At 34.9% G+C, this 17,157-nt stretch overlaps 1 protein-coding gene across 1 annotated transcript; it reads right to left on the bottom strand.

Moving 5' to 3' along the window:
- Window positions 1-574: 574 nt before the first annotated feature.
- On the bottom strand, window positions 575-16,859 carry si:ch73-109i22.2 (uncharacterized). The gene is made up of 9 exons (XM_056480237.1): window positions 16,768-16,859; window positions 14,345-14,547; window positions 10,971-11,146; window positions 10,720-10,809; window positions 8,600-8,777; window positions 8,104-8,370; window positions 5,136-5,466; window positions 1,632-1,780; window positions 575-1,541 (listed from the first exon to the last, which is right to left on the bottom strand). Exons 1-9 carry the CDS (start codon window positions 16,793-16,795, stop codon window positions 1,389-1,391), a joined length of 1,575 nt encoding a protein of 524 aa, XP_056336212.1. The 5' UTR covers window positions 16,796-16,859; the 3' UTR covers window positions 575-1,388.
- Between the last annotated feature and the right edge of the window lie 298 nt (window positions 16,860-17,157).

Below are 17,157 nucleotides of genomic sequence, written 5' to 3'. Positions count from 1 at the left end.
GCTGCTGGCACTTCCAGCAATCGCACTTTTTTTCATTTATTCATTTATTTGCCGCAGCTACGCTCTTTCTTTATTTTCTTGCAGCCCTGTGAGCAAAATGCAGCCTGCAGGTTAATGATGACGTACCTATCATTCAACCCCAAACAGCGGCACCTTAGTGAATATAAGAATTTGAATAATTAGTATTAATGAATATTACACCTGCTCAATGAAAATCAGACGATTCACTACATTAATAAATCTGACATAACTTGATCAGAAATCAAAAAAGGGGAGAATAAGATTAAGCCATCAATTGAAGGTAATACTGTGGTTAAAGGAGTCTTGCAGTCTTGCCGCCGACCCGAGTTAAAACCTCACCTGAGTAATTTTATTTATTTATTTATTTATTTTTTCATTTTTAGTGATAAGAAATGTAGTACTGTTTGGGTTACTTATATAGCTGTACATATAAATATTTTTATTTTTTGTGTGACCACCATTACAAAGGACTGGATATCTATAAAGATTTTTTCACAGAGTGTATATTCATATATTGCAGAAAAGGTCAACCCCCCTGTAATTCGCACCCTGGATAAAATCCCTCACAATACTATCACTGATATATACTTTGGAAAGCTCTGGGTGATTATTAAGCTTCTCTCAAACATACATTCAGAACATTATATAATATCCAAATGGTGGGGGCGAGTGTGGGGGGGTGGTAGTTTGTTGTACACAACACCATTCAATAAAAGAGGTTTATTGAAATTGAATAGACGTACATGACTACAAGTGTATACTAACAAGTAGTTAATGTAGCCGTTATTCAGACATGAACTCTTGTGACGTTATAGTTAGTTCATGATTAGCGTGTGCCTTAACTTATCATTAATTCATAATAAAGTAATATTTAGTTTGCACATTAACACATCATTATTCATGTACTGTTATTGTAAAGTGTTACCTATAAATTTATTAATGTATATACAGATTATATTTGTGTCAATTTTTCTACATCAGGTTTTCTACATCACCTGAAAGCTGAATAAATAAGTATAACATAGATGAAAGCATTATCTGCATATGAAAAATATTTGGTCCCACTTTGAATATCTGTAATCTGAGAATTCAAAAATATTAAAATACTTAGAAAATCGCCTTGTAAGCTGTCTTTATGAACTTCTTTATAGCAATGTAATAGAGCTTTGATGTATTTACAGCAGAAAATGTACAATATATATTATCTTAATTTTCTAATTTTTTGTCACAAAAGAAAAACATACCCGTCTGGTGCAATATAATACTAGTTTTGTGGTCCAACGTCACATTTGCATCATTTGGATACATATACATGCTATGCTGTTCTCAGATTTTTTTTATATTGAGAAATCTATACAGTCCTGAGGTCAGCGTCTGGGGTTTGGGGGCTGCAAAGGTGGTCTAGATCTTTCTGGAATCTGTTCATAAATGGAGTTGGAGGAATCATCCAGTCGTGGCTGCTCTGAATGATGGAAACCAGAGTACTGGGTCTGAGCCATCATTGGAGACACACCAAAACTCTGAGAAAGAATAAAAGTATTATTATTTTTTTAACAGGCTAAATATGCTCTACAGTATTGAACACATTAAAACATCTCATGGACATTTACCTGCGCATTGATCTCAGGTCGCAAAGGGCCATGAGTAGATCTTGGAGGTGGTCTAAGAGGAAGACTAGGTCCGGGTCTGGGTACAGAGTTGCCTTCTTGAGCACCCTTGATGTTCACTTCTGAATATTCATGATTCTTTAGGAGGGTTACTGGGGGAAACATAAAAACAGCAAGCAGCTTATTTTCACAATGTCTTACATTAACGTTAAGTTATTTATTTAGCAGACACTTTTGCATAAAGCAACTTACAATTGAGAAGGCATTCAGCGATTCAACAAGAAGAGGCAATGCACACAAGAAGTGCTAATTATACTAAGGAACAGTTTGTGCTCAGAGAATTAAGTGTATGAGTAAGAAAGGACGGGGGTGTTTTTGTTTATTTTGTTTTTAGAGAAAAGAGTGTTTCTACAGGTGGTTTGTCCATCCTACTCACCTGCGTGAAGCTCACTTCAGTCATTTATTTATTTTTCTTCAGCTTAGTCTCTATTTTAGAGGTCGCCACAACGGAATGACACTGCCAGCTATTCCAGCATATGTTTTACACAGCGAATGCCCTTTCAACCACAACCCAGTACTGGGAAACACCTATACAGTCACACACACACACACACACTCATACACTACGAACAATTTAGTTTATTCAATTCACCTATGGTGCATGTGTTTGGACTGTGGGGAAACTGGAGCACCCAGAGGAAACCCACGCAAACACGACGAGAACATGCAAACTCCATAAAAAATGCCAACTGGCCCAGCTGGGACTCGTACCAGCAATCTTCTTGCTGTGAGGCAACAGTGCTAACCACTGAGCCACCGGGCTGCCTGAGCTCACTTCATAAATGCATGATGTTTATTTAGTTATTTTTTTGAGGCATCCGCTGCGTAAAACATATGCTGGATAAATTGTTGGTTCATTCCACTGTGATGACCCCAGGTTAATCAAGGGACAAAGCCGAAAAGAAAATGAATGAATAAATGAATGAAGTTATTTTTTGAGATGTTGAGTGATCGTAAGAAATTGTGTGGTTAAAATGAAAGCTAGAAAGCTACAGGTGGTTTGTCAAGCCCATTCACCCGTGTGTGGCACACTCAGACTTGCATAATGTTTTGAGGTAGTTGTGTGTTGTGGTGGGGGAGAGAAGAGTTTTTGGTTGGTTTTGTTCAGAGAGGTTCAGGTGATTAAGGTCTTACACCCCATTCACACAGGGCGTCAGTGACAACGCTTCCCATTCACTTTTAATTTGGGAATTTCTCACATTTTTAAGCGCCAATGGAAGCGTCAGCCAATCAGGCCGCTTTATGCAAATACCCCAGCTTAGACAGTAGCCCATTGCAGACTAATTTCATTGGCTGAAGCTACTATGATGATTGCGTCAGCCCCAACTTCAGACATGCTTTCTGTCAAGCATTGGCACTGAAGCCCAGTGTGAATGCACGGTTACTGGTATATCTTAAAGGATTAGTTCATTCTAAAGTGAAACATTTACTCACCCTTTTGCCATTTGTAAAATTGAATCAAATCTGACAGATTGTTGTCCCTCGCCCCCAAAAAACCCATTTATATAGAGATAAAAATAAAAAAAAAACTATGTCCAAAAGTAATCTATAAGTAATTTAATCTTTTGAGGTGAGGAGAGTCTTTTGAAGAGACTCAATGACTATGTGATCAACGGATTAACACTGGATTCCATTCAGAGGCTCCCTCTGTAGGGATAAGAGCATAAGGATGAGCCCTTCCAAATTATGTGCAGTTGGAGACTGTGCCCCTGCTCAAAAAATGATGACCTAAAGTGTTCATCAGTTGTATTTTTTTAAATCATTAATTCCAAAGGACCCTTTGAAGTAGCCAGTTTTGAGCACTTCGGTTTGGGATCAACACTTCAATATGGCAGCCATGATTTTTGCATCCCTTCCGAGGGCGATATACTGTATCCTATTTGGAACGCACCATATATGTATTGCTCTTCATTGATCGGTAAAGGTAAACTGAAGCCAACCATACCTGTGCTGCATTCCAGTCCAATTTTTTTATGCCCTTTACTCGCTAACTTCCCTCCATCTTGTTCCCCCAGATGTATGACATTGCTTACATCACACAATTTTCCACTACTGGCAGAACATCTGAATGGGTTTAAATGGAATGCCCTACACCCTTGAGCACTTGGGAACTACAGTGTTATGACGTCACAATCGCGTTGCATTCTAAGATGCTGGAGTGGTACATGAAGCCGACTCTCAAAGGTATGTCCATGTAAGTTTCCCTCATTCACTTGAAAAAGGGGAACACACTTTAAAATGGAGGAGGGTATTCCCCTGAGGGAACAAAGGAAAGGGGAGTTTGCAAGTGCGTGTCTAAAAGTAGACTGCAGCACAGCCCGGCTTGTTGAACAAAAGCAAATTTTATTGGTTCCTGGGAAAATGTTGGTGTTTTACATTATGCAATAATGAACCTCATTGGGTGTTGCACGAGAATAAATTAAATCTGTTGACAATGTGTAATTATTGTTATCTTAAAGGCACAGTATGTATTTTCACCATTATTAGATGACGTCTACACAGAACAGGGTCAGTGTCACTAGTTAAAATAGTTATTTTTCTGGATTTGAACATTCTTCAAAAGATTTGCAAAATGTAACAACATATAGCAATATATATAACACTGTTCTAGAGTTTTTTGGGGATATTTCAATGATAAAATCTTACATATTGTGACTTTAAATTGACAAGTTTTACCTCCCAAATGAAATCTAAAGTGAAAAAGTTCCATTGGATGTATTTTTGCATCTATTTATGAACATTTGTAAACTTTTAGGTTGACAAACTTTGTGAAGGGGCAAAAATCTAAAGTTTTGTTTAAAAATATATTTACTGAATATGACAAACTAAATAATTTTTATAGTTTTGGAACAAAATGAGGAAGAATAATGAGAGAATTTTCATTCAATTCAATTCACCTTTATTTGTATAGCGCTTATACAATGTAGATTTTGTCAAAGCAGCTTCACATAAAAGGTCATAGTAAATTGGAACAGTGTAGTTCAGTTTGTAGTGTTTAAGTTCAGTTCAGTTGAGCTCAGTTCAGTGTGGTTATTATTAGCTCATTATGGGGTGAGCTAATCGTAAAATGTATATCCTTTCAGTTGGTGTGTTGTTCATTGTTTAAAATTCAATTCACAAATTCAAGTTAAAATAAGTTCTAGTACATTCGGATGCTTATTTTCTTTCAAATCTTTTCGGTAACACTTTATTTTGATGGTCCATTTGAGTATTAGTAGACTGTCTGCTTAATATCTTCTGATACTGCTCCTTCAACAGACATTTAACTGACTATACGAAACTTAGCAAGTACATGTCAATTTACACTAGCCCAAACCCCAACCCTAACCTCAACCTAACAGTCTACTATAAGAATTAGTTGGCATGTAGATGCAATGTAACTTAAATTCAACAAACGGACTATCAAAATAAAGTATGACCATCTTTTCAAATGTTTTATTTTTTTACCTGCATCCCCAACCGCTTGCCTTCTCCAACCCACAGCATAGCAGTCAATGTCCTCCGGTCGGCTGTGTGTGAACGGGGTCTCCTCATAGGTGTGCATGGGCTCCAGTTGCCAGTATTTGGGGTCTGCTGTTGAGTCAAAGTTTGGGATGGATGGAGGGGTGAAAGCTGCCGTCGCACCCTGTAGGTCAGGGTCGGTGCTCATGTTGGAAGTATTTTCTGATGCCGCTTTGGGAGTTTTTTTAACTCTAGCATATGGGGCGTCCACCATATGAGCTTGATCTCCTGTTAAACTAAGATTTGAGGGTCTTTCAGCAGGCTCGGATGTGCCATTCTAGAGGGAGGAAAAAGAGTTTGGGGGTTGGAGTTACAAATAAAAATGTGAAGTCATCTTTATTTCTATAGCATTTTTACAATGTAGATTATGTCTAAAAAGATATACACAGTTAAAGAAAAAAAAGCCATGACAACATCTTAGATTGCAGATGTATTGCAGTAACACCTAGGTATTAAATGTCCCGTGAATTTAAATTAAAACAATTTAGATGTTAGTTTCATTCTGTTTTTGCAGCTTTAAGTATATCTATAAGCTAGTGTGCTTCAAAAATAAAATATAAAACTGGCAACGGTTGGCCACGCCTACTAGTAGTTTCTTTTGCGTTATTCAGAAACCTATGGGTGACGTCACGGATACTAGGCCATATCTTTTACAGTCTATGATTCAACGTTTAGAAACAAAACTTATGAGACATGTGGCTTCATTTTATTGGTGATTCCAAATATGTAATGTGTTCGTAAGCTTGGCTAACAGTTTTTAAGAATTTTATGTTTCCCCAATCAGACAGAAGGCCCAAGCATACTGCCCAAGAGGCGTTTTAAAGATGGCCGCCGAGTAAAATGACTTGCCCTAAAGGGACTTTGCCAAACCAAACATTGTAAAATCAGACAATCTAACCTACAGAGGACGGATCTCGTCACCTAGGCAACCGTAACAGCTGCCGTTAATAAGCAGTAATAAAAATTGTAATTTCTTTTTCTCAAAGTGAATTTAAAACTTATATTAAGTGATCTGAAAGCAACACACGGTTCAGATGTACATATTAAAATGTAAACTGTCTATGAAATCACTTTTTTAGTAAGAAATTTCATACTCTTTTTGTTTTTTTTTATACATGTTTAGATATCCAAGTAGAATAAAACATTTAAAGCCCCTATTATGGGTTTTTTAAAATGACCTTCTATGCAGTGTGTAGCACAGCTCTATGTGAAGTGAAATATCCAGCAAAGGCTTAAATCTGAAAGTGCACCGTGTTTAAAACTATTGATTCATCTATAAAAGAGTCGACTCCCGGTCGAATCTTGTTGTGAAGACGATGTGCTCTGAAGTTTGAGGGAAAGTTAATTTTCCTACCCAAAGATTAGGCTGTGAAGATACAGTGGTTGAAGTTTATTTTTGCAAAAATACTTCAGCATTATAGCTCCAGCCTTGTGCTGTGTTCCGTCATTTTTCTGACAAGTGCTTCAGCAATCTACATGCTTACAACGGGGGATTCATCGGCCGTTTTTTAAAAGAAGGATCAGAAAAGACTATTGATGTATGGGACTTTGTCTGAGCTTGACAGGAACTTTACAATACACAGTTCATGGATCAGTTTCTTCCTCCATTTCACAAGTGTAAGTAAGTGCGATTAAAATGGTTGCCTCCTTGTTTTCTCAGCTTGTAAAATATGTATTTAATTGTGTTTTGTTAATTGTAACCGCTCCACGTGGCTTGTAATATATCTGATTAACTCTGATTAACTATTGCGTCTAAAACCACATTGAGAATGCGGTGTGTGCCACTTTGTTTACGGATTTAAAAGCGTTCGTGAGCTTAAGATCCACTGCCGTTTGTCGTTGTTATGGCCACCGTCAACTGTTTTTACATGTGTGGCGGTCAAGTTTCAAAACAGTTCAGTTTTTGCTACTGGATGGATTAATACTGTATGTGTGTCAGGGTTAAGAATAGAGCAATATGCTGGTGTTTAACTGTATGGCTTTAATACATTCCTGCATTGGGCTCACACATACACTCTGCACTCTGACTACTTCAAAATTGTTGATAAGCCGTAATGGGCATTTCTCACAGTCGACCAATCACAACAGACTGGGTCATCGGACCAATCAGCACAGATTAGCATCGCGCTAAGGAGCAGTTTGGGACCAAATGATTTGCTGAACAAATCATATAGGAGTCGTTGGGATAATTAGGCAAAAATAAATGCATATTATAAGACAGTGAAAGTGTTTTTGACCTTGCATGCATATCAGACTGTTGTTGGAGACCCCAAAACCAAAATATGACATCTTATAATGCATAATAGTAGCTCTTTAAAACTGTGATCTGAGTTTTCTTTTAAAAATGTCCTGCAGTTATTAGCGTGCAATGAATCTTGGGATATTCAGGGATCCACCAGTTGAATTCTTCACGAAGGATGCATTTGGAGGCTGCATTTGAAATAGCCTTCAAATTTTTCAAAATTTTCTTTAAAAAAAACAAAAAAACAGCAATCTTCACTGCCTGTCTGACATACGATATAAAGTGGGTATTAGACCAAACAAGAAGCAAATATAAAAAATCTAATATATGCAATGTTACACTTTTCCATGCCATGTCTTTAAAATATGGAAATTAATTTTACCTCAGTATTTTCAATAGAATTTCTGCGTTAGCCTGTTGCTAATGACGGCGCCTGCGTTTAAACGATTGTTCGTCTCTTTTTTCGCGCTTTAACAACCATATGGATGCTTAAGTGTATTTAACTGATTATATTTAAATTACATTACAACATAGATGCTGTAAAAGGAACCTTATTAAATTAAAAATAGTCACATAAACCCCTTTACTGGAAGTTTATCATTGGCTGATAAACATTAGCTGTGCAAAAAGTATAGCCCATTGTGAGAGAAAAAGTTGAATGTAATTACTCACTTCCAGGACAGGAGGCACTGTTTCAGCTGCACACTTGCACTCTGGCAATGAGACAGTCTTTTTCAGTGGCTTTCTTACTGCTGCGTACTGCACAGTCTCTCCTGTAGCAGATGTGATCTGGTTGGGTGGGTTTGTGAGTAACTGATTTAGAATAGCTGGACCGATGGCTATGGGCAGTTTTGTCTTCTCATCTTGATCTGTTGCTTTCCCATTTACCTCTGTTTCCTTGTTTCTCAATCTCTCAATCTCCTCAATGCCCACATAAGGCTAGATATCAAGAAAAAAAACATTAATTAGAAGTACATAATTTTGTACATTTGTGAATTTTAGTCAGTTTCCCAGTACTGGGTTGCGAATGGAAAGGCATCCACTGCTTAAACTTATACCAGAATAGTTGGCGGTTCATTCTGCAGTGGTGACCCCTGATAAATAAGGGACTACACTGAAGGAAACTGAATGAATGAATGAATTTTAGTGAGAGGAATAAAGTGTTCACCTGCACACAAGGCACAGTCAACAACTCATTAAAGGGCCCCACGGGATTTTGGGTGTAGTAGCTGATCAAGTTCTCCAGGCTTTTATGATGGCTGCTTTCTCCAGCAATTAGATACACACTATCAAATGTTCCACTCTCCTCCTCTTCAATGATGAAATGACGACACCGGTCCTTACCTCTGAGGATTTGGAATTAATTTGTTATTTAAAAAGAGAGTGAGACTAGAAATGGTTATATACTGATATACTATACAGATACTATTTACAAATGGCCCATTTCCACAGAGTGGTAGATACGTCTTCAAAAACACAGCCGAGATATTACACCGTAATACTGTATACATATAATGATCACCCATGGTCAACCCGAGCTTAAATGAACCTTGTCATCGTCTTGATAGAACTACCCTGTGCCCTGTAGTTGTTTACAAGGCCGTCTAAAGCACAAGCAGTTTTGTTTTCTCGTTTGCGTTCGCCATGCGTCTATATTTGAAATAACAAACTTCTTGAGCTCATCATAATGACGTGCACGTGATTACTGAAGTGCTTATGACACCCGATCATTTCAGAACGGGGCAAACTTGAGAGTGACTTGCAAAAATAACAAAGGAGAAGCCGAAAAAGCAGAGAAACAAATGATTGTTTCAGTAACCTAAAACATAAACAAACTGCCATGTTTACAATTATCATCACCTTTTGGACTATTATGAACTCGGAATAATGGAATTACTATCTAACAGAGGTTATATGCGCTGGTGATGATTGTGGGCTATATGTTGCATGTTGTTTTTGAAAGCAAATAAGGACTAAATGTATGCGGTGTGTAGTTTTTCTGTGATTGGTAATGTATCTGAGACTGTAAGGGTCTGTATGTGTTCATATATGTTGAATTTATTTATTTATATATTGATTTTATACAATTGCAGATGTTACAGTAGGCTATTTCCGCCCTATCATTGATCTGCAATTATAATCAAACCTGTTCATAGAAAGGTTAGTAATGAACATTTATACACAAGTATTTATGTGCATAAATCATCTGTTTTGTGAGAAGTGCTTCTCATATGATATGTGAACGACCCGTACAGCTTTACTTTAACTTTTCCTCCAGAGAGAATGACGTCAACTGCAACATTCTGTCATACACCATGCCCACGCCTACGCCCATACCATTGGTACCCTTTTGGCAATGGAAATGCAAGCCTGATAAAGGTGACCCATACCGACCCGTACCGTACTGTACTGTACCACTCAGTGGAAACGGGCCATAAGACACTAAAATGTATTTGACCACAATGCATAGCTAAAATATCCAATGTAGTTGTATTTTAAAATAAGTAACAAACTATATTTTCCCATGAAATATGTTATGTTGGATTTTAAATGCTAAAATAATACATGAAGTCAAAAAAAAAAAGATGACTCTTGATGTGATCACAGTTTTATTTCTAGGTAAAAATGAATAGTTGTTTAGACTTCGAATATACTGTGTATTTCTATAGATAACGCCTATTTGAACTTTTGATAATTTTTAAGATGTGAGCTCAAGGGCATCAACAGCAGTTCAGCATTAATGAATTGGCCTTACCTCAGACAATTCTTCTGGAATCTACAGCTGACTTTAATGTATGCCTATAGCAGCTAAATATGCCATTTTGTTAATTTTGGGTATATCTAACCATAGATTTTTAGTCTCATTAGTCTATTTTGTGTTGTAGATAATAAATAGATAGATGTAATAAAAAAAACAATAACAAGAAGTATTTGATTTGTTAAAAAATGCTGATTCATTTAGGAAAAACTGCTAAACAGTTGGTTTAAATTTTGCTTGGGAATATTTTTATTGAACAAAACTGTACAATTGTCACAATAATCAAAAAGTAAACTGCTTTAACTTCAACAACACTCCAAAAATTATATTAATAACTATAAAGATTATTTAATCATTGTAATTCTATAAAAAGCTATAATGGTACCTAAAGTGGTAGACTGCTTATTATAAACAAAACTTTACTGAGTGATATAGTGTGGAAGCTACTAAAGTGATTGTTATAATTATAGTTAGCTATAGCTAGTTTTTAGTCTTCAAAATACTTCAGGTCACTGTTTGAGTGAAAGTACCTGTAAGACAGCACAAAGCCGATTTTTGACTCGCTGAGTCTCAACAGGAAACACCCTAGCGGTTTATCCTGTAGCAGCTGTTCCGCTTCCCTAAGTGAGACAGATAAACACAGGTTATGTGAACATGTAAACCATATGTTATATGTTTTTGACACCATTTAACATCTGTGTGCATGCAACTTTGCTTGTGCACCTATTTTTTATTTTTTTTAGCAATGTTTTCTGAACGATTATTTAGATGTGGCTGTAACCTGCGTGTAGCAAAACCATGGAGCCAACAGGGCAGAGGCTGTCCGGGTGTTTGCAGTCGAGGCAGCTGCGTTCTTTCAAACCACAGCAGAGTATTCGCACGCAGACATGGAGACAGAGCCTCCAGGGGCCTCGGGGGACCCAAAACCAGAGCAGGATCTATTCGCTTTACCGCCATCTTAAACAGAAATAGTACAATGGTATTTAGATATAAGGTACACACATATAAAAATTGTTTTATGCATCCTTAAATTATATTTGACAGATTAAAAAAAGAGTGAATGTTGAAGTATTTAATATGTACCTTCTTCATTTGGAGATATGAGCTCCAGGACAACAATAGCAGTTGGCCTTACCTCAGACATTTCTTCTGCAATCTACAGTTGAATTTAATGTATGCCTCTATAGTAGTTATAGTTCATTTTGGTTATCTAACCATAGATTCTATTATGTGTTGTAATAATAATAATTGTAATAATAATAATAATTTATATAGGACATCCTGGAATTTTTAAAGAACACAGACCACGTTTTAATGTCTCCTCCGAAAGACACTGAGCACTCCTGAAACACTCACTGAGCAATATAGAATCCCCTTCACTATATTGGGGCGTTAATACCCACACAGACTGCAGGTTGAGCACCCCTGCTGGTCTCACTAACACCACTTCTGGCAGCAACCTAGGTTTCCCATGTGGTCTCCTATCCAGGTACTGACCAGGCACAGCCCTGTTTAGCTTCAGTGGGCAGTTGCAGAGAGCTAGCTGCTGGATATTATGTGTTCTTCAGTTTTCTGGGTTAAAATGGGCTATCAGATGCCAAAATCAAACAACAAAGGGTACAAGCCTATTACAGAAACAGTTTGCAGTAATACTACTGTTTATCCCCATGTCAAATCTCATAAAAAAAGACTTTAATGCCTGATATGACTAAAAAGTGTTTAAAATCAGCGATTAAGATTTTCCCAATTCAAATGAGTACAGGTGTGGAACCAGAAACATTAACAACTTAAAAAGTGGATAAAAGAGGAAAAAACTTTTGTAAAGTACCTTTTACAATAGAATACTGTTTTGTTTTGTTTTCTAATTCAAAAATTCATGTTTAATTCGATGAGTTGCATGTACCTCTCTTTTTTTTTTTTAAAAATGTGGCATTTCTCAACCATTTTTTAGTTAAAATTTTCTCTACAACCCCATTTACTTCCAGTTCTGTACTGTTTTCAATATAATCTACACAAATGCCCTTATTTGAAATTAGGCTTTGGCATTCCTAAAGGTGGTTATATTTTAGATAATAACATTATTAATTTAATAACAAGTTACAGCAAAACAGTTGATGAACTCAAACATAGAGTATAAAACTGTTATCAAAAAGGAAGTTGCTCAGTTTTAACTTCTTGTTTATGTACAGTAATTTTTTTTATAAATTCAACACAATGACACTCTGAAGACCCATTCACTCCAGTGATGATAACTATAAAGTTTAAACAATCATTAAAATGTTAAAAGGTGCTATGATAAAGAGGATAACATTTTTAAAATCCCTTTCAGAATGATATGTTTTCCAGCTGATGAATAACAAAAGCAACCAATCACAATACATTCTGCTTTGAAATGGCTAAGAATGTCAAATTTATATAATTTTCAAAAAGGCTTGCATTTATTTTTGAAATGCACACATTATATTTGCAAGACTGATCGCTCTTTGGTTTTTGTAGATGAACTGACCAACTTCCTATTTCTTTGCTTCAAACAACTCTTTAGAGAAAGTAATAGAACCGCTGACAGAAGTTATTTTGTCTTGAGGAAGTGATATCATACGCACATTTAGTCTTTGAGTACATTCGAGGGCTTTTTAAAACCTCAAATGCATATATAATTAATATTTTCTATAGAAGCTTTACAATAATATATCTGTGCATAAACATTAGATTAGTTCATTTAACAAAATACCCTATGATCATGGCTAGGGCCAGAAGGAATCTACGGATATTTTTTGCAATTTCTGCGCAGAATTTTGTAAAAAAAAATCAGCAGATTTATGCATGAAATAAAAAATAATACCTTTCTAACTTTTATTTAATGTTTACAATGCATGTCCAATTAGATCTACTTAATTGGTAAACAAAGCAAGTCTATTACTGTATATATCTTCTAAATGACAGAAAATATTAATTCACAAACTCTATTGTAAATATATCAAATGAACATTTTCATATTTGTCAATATTACTGAAATTAATTTAAAAACTGGAGAAATCTAAATTTACACAAGTAAATGAATAGACTCAATGATGGGCTACAAATCTGTAGAAATCTGTGGATTTCTGCGCGCTCAGATTCCGATTAAGCCTAATCGTGGCCCAAAAATTAATACATACAAATTATGTTGGAGAAAAATGTTAAATACAATTTTAATAAACAGGTAAAATCAATGAAAACATAACATTTGAAAACATGAAATTTAGTTTGTATACTCATTTGAAGGTAAGTGACCTAACATCACATTACATTATTGTCTATTTTCACTGAAAAATGTTGTTGTTAGATTGTCCTATTTGTTATTTTCTGCCCATAAACTCTATAAATTAGGGCTGCACAATATATAATTTCAGCATCGATATAGCAATGTGTGTATCCGCAATAGTCACATCACAAGATATGCAATGTTGAATCTGAATTATTGTTGACCAGGAGCTACTGAATTGTATTTAATTACAGTATTTATACATAATTTATTTCTTGTTTCTAGTCCAAATATCTACATTTCAAAGCAAAAACAAGATTATTTTACTTACCCCACTGGCAGACAATTGTGCTTGTTTTAAAGAAAAACTCTTATTTTGCCTTATTTCTTCTGAAGTTGAAAAAAAGCTATATTTTTACTAGATCTAAGAATTTGTAGATATTTGGACTAGAGACGACACGAAGCAAAGTAAAAAAAGCTTTGTGATTAATCAATTTCTACACTTGAATACTGGTAGATTCCCCAGAAAAAAACATTATTTAGTGCTACTCACACTATCTTGAGAAATATTTCGCAATTATATCGCAATATCTATCGCAGAAAAATAAAATATGGCAATATCAGATTTTCCAATATCATGCAGCCGTACTACTACAAATTATGTATTTCATTATTTTGCATAATATATATATATATATATATATATATATATATATAAAAAAATAATAATATATGTATATATATATATGTATATATATATATATATATATATATATATATATATATATATATATATATATATATATATATATATATATATATATATATATATATATATATAGTATTATAAATTAATAAGCATTGAAAATAAGCATTATAAATAAATCAAACATATTTCATTACAGATTTACCTCATTTTCCTTCTGCTGGCTCTGGTTTAATTGATCAGCCTCTTGCTGGGCTGTGGGACGACCCTTAATGCTCCGGCGGGGTTTTACTGGAGGTTTCTTGGGAGTGAGATGGTTTTCTGTGGCTACAGATGGACGGGGCTTTGGGACTGGATGGTGGATAGCAAAATCACCCAGTCTCTCTTCTCTCTGCTGGAATTCAGCATCTGTACAGTGGACAAGGGCCAGTATAAGATTCTGACAGTATGATAAACTTGGATAAAAATACCACGGTTTCATGATATTATGCTTTAAAAAATTTTCTTTTTAAATGTCTGGGTAAAACGTTTTCCCCATTGAACAAGGTGTATTTTATTTTAACATTTAAAATATTTTGAAACCATAAACATGTCAGGCTAAATAATTAATATAAGTCATCGCTGTCATCATTATTTTCAAAAACACAGATTTCTTTACAACTTGAAAAGGCATAAAAAGGCTTCTTTCTTTATATATAAAGTCACTGCACTGTTCAGGTCTATAGCATCTATAGCTCAAATGTTTCCAGAGTCATAGACTGACCAGTAGCTTTTAATGTGGAGGATTTTTTTTTTTTTTTTGCTGGAGATTCTGTTGTCCTAAAAAAATCTCAATAAAATAGTCTGGAAAACCACCTAAAAATTACAAATACCTTAGGAACGGTATAACAGAAAATTTAAACGGTTTTAAAACCGTTAAAACCGGATTTTTCTAAACCACAGTAAACCTTAAAACCGGTTATCATCCCATGCCAACTGTGCAGCAATGCAATTAATCCTTAATGTACGAAACTTTTTTTTTTTTTTTTTGTGGAAAAACTCATTAACAGAAAAATAAAGGTAAAAAGGAACAAACTGAATTTGATATTATTATTCTTTATTATTATTATTATTATTATTATTATTATTATTATTATTATTATTATTATTATTACTATAACCTTTATTTTACCAGGATTCAAAAAATCTCTTCCTGGCCAAGATTAGGCAGTATACATGTCACATGGGTCTAACAGACAACAAACAAAAAAACAATTGAAAGTTAACATGAATCACATTGACAAACAAACTATTCCAAACATCTACAAGCCTGTGTTTGAATTTCATAAATCATACACTTTATAAAAGCATTTAGTGAAATCCATTCTTTAAACTGCAACTTTGTAGATTATTCCATGCAAAAGGTGCTGCGTATTTAAAAGCCTTTTTTTCCCATATCAGTCTGCATTTAAACCCAATATAGATTTGTAGACAAAGATATGCCAATGCTTGAGCCTACGAATGGACAAAGCAGACCAACGTCCCCTTTAACACACAATGATGAGTAAATGATTTAAAATTAGTTATAAATCTTAGTGCACTGTGGTAAACAGTATCCAATGCATGCAGACTGAGATGAAGAATGCACATAAATAACACCACCGTAGTCCAATATTGACAAAAATGTTGCATCAACCAGCTTGTTCATAATTCTAAAATAGAAGCCTAAAATCACTTTTAATTTTTTTCACCAATTTTATCTTCAGACTGTTATACTGTTGGTGACAAAAACATCTACACAATAATTTTATTAATTAATTTCCAATACTTTTGCCATGACGACAGCAGTGGTTTGTTTAACACAATTATTTTTCCAGCCAAACTAAAAGAAATTTTATCCAGACGAAGAATAATAAGGAAATAAAGAATAAAAAAGAAAATACTGTGAACATATTTGTTGCCCTGTTAAACCACTTATTTGAAATAGAATGGATTGTGCTAATAATGTTGTTTTCAACTGTGGAGCTTCCTGCCTTTGGCCAGATGTTAATTTCCTTTATAACATGTTTTTATTTAAACACAATCAAACAGACACTGAGATTTTAACTTGGTATATTTGGCATCTGATAGTAGGTCTATTATATATCTAAATATCGAATGCTACAGTGAAGCTCAGAACGGAAATATTACGTTCTTTGTTAAACACCCTAGCAACACGAGCAACAAACACAAACGTCAAAACATTCCAGTCAACGACAAATTCCCCTGTATACAGCCAAAGATAATGTGACATGTAGCCTAGTTAGAGACAGAATTAGTCGATATTATAGAAGAGTATTATGTACATTTGTCTTTTTCTATTTGAACAGCACAATATGTTTCACTCTTTTAGCAAACTTAAAATAAATTCACAAAATATATTATACAAAAATGTATAATTAAGACAAAATAACAGCTGCATCTGGTATCAAAATAAATATAAACATTTTAAGGTTTTAAAAAACATTTGCATTTTTTCGTCAGATGAAGCAAGTAAACAACATCCTGAAATCGCCAGAAATGCATTTTGTTACTTCAACACGAAAACTGTTAATTTCTGCAAGCAAAGAATGATTATGGCGGTTCAGAAGCTGGTTATAGATAACTGACCTTTAATCTTTTGGTAGTCAAAGTCCATGGTTAATTGCCGGATGTGAATGCTGCCTCTTTCTATCAGATCTTGCGTGTTTCTGCCTCATCCTGTTTAAACGCGTGTGTTGCAGAAAAAGAGAGCGGCAAAGAAAAGGTCACAGGCAAACAACCAATAGTAAACTGCCAGAGATTGTGTGTAGTAGATTTCGTTTATTCTGAACATAGATGAGGATGTTTTTTATTACAACCTGCATATTTCTGTCCCTTCAATTAAGATATAGTCACCCAAAACACTTCAAAACGGTCATGAAGGACATCTTTAAATAAATCCGCAAAAATTTAGTTGTTTACTTTTTAAAGATTTACATCAGTAGCTGAAATGTGAGCTTTCTTGACATGTGAGATCCA

Source organism: Danio aesculapii, chromosome 19 (genome assembly GCF_903798145.1).
Source record: "Danio aesculapii chromosome 19, fDanAes4.1, whole genome shotgun sequence".
NCBI lineage: Eukaryota > Metazoa > Chordata > Actinopteri > Cypriniformes > Danionidae > Danio > Danio aesculapii.
This window is presented reverse-complemented; position numbering and strand designations above follow the sequence as displayed.

Coding starts and splice junctions, on each gene's coding strand:
- si:ch73-109i22.2 (XM_056480237.1), bottom strand. CDS start 16,795: ATGGACTTTGACTACCAAAAGATTAAAG. Junction 11,147..14,344: donor GCCAGCAGAAGGAAAATGAG/GTAAATCTGTAA, acceptor TTTCTGTTTAAG/ATGGCGGTAAAGCGAATAGA. Junction 1,542..1,631: donor GACCTGAGATCAATGCGCAG/GTAAATGTCCAT, acceptor ATTCTTTCTCAG/AGTTTTGGTGTGTCTCCAAT.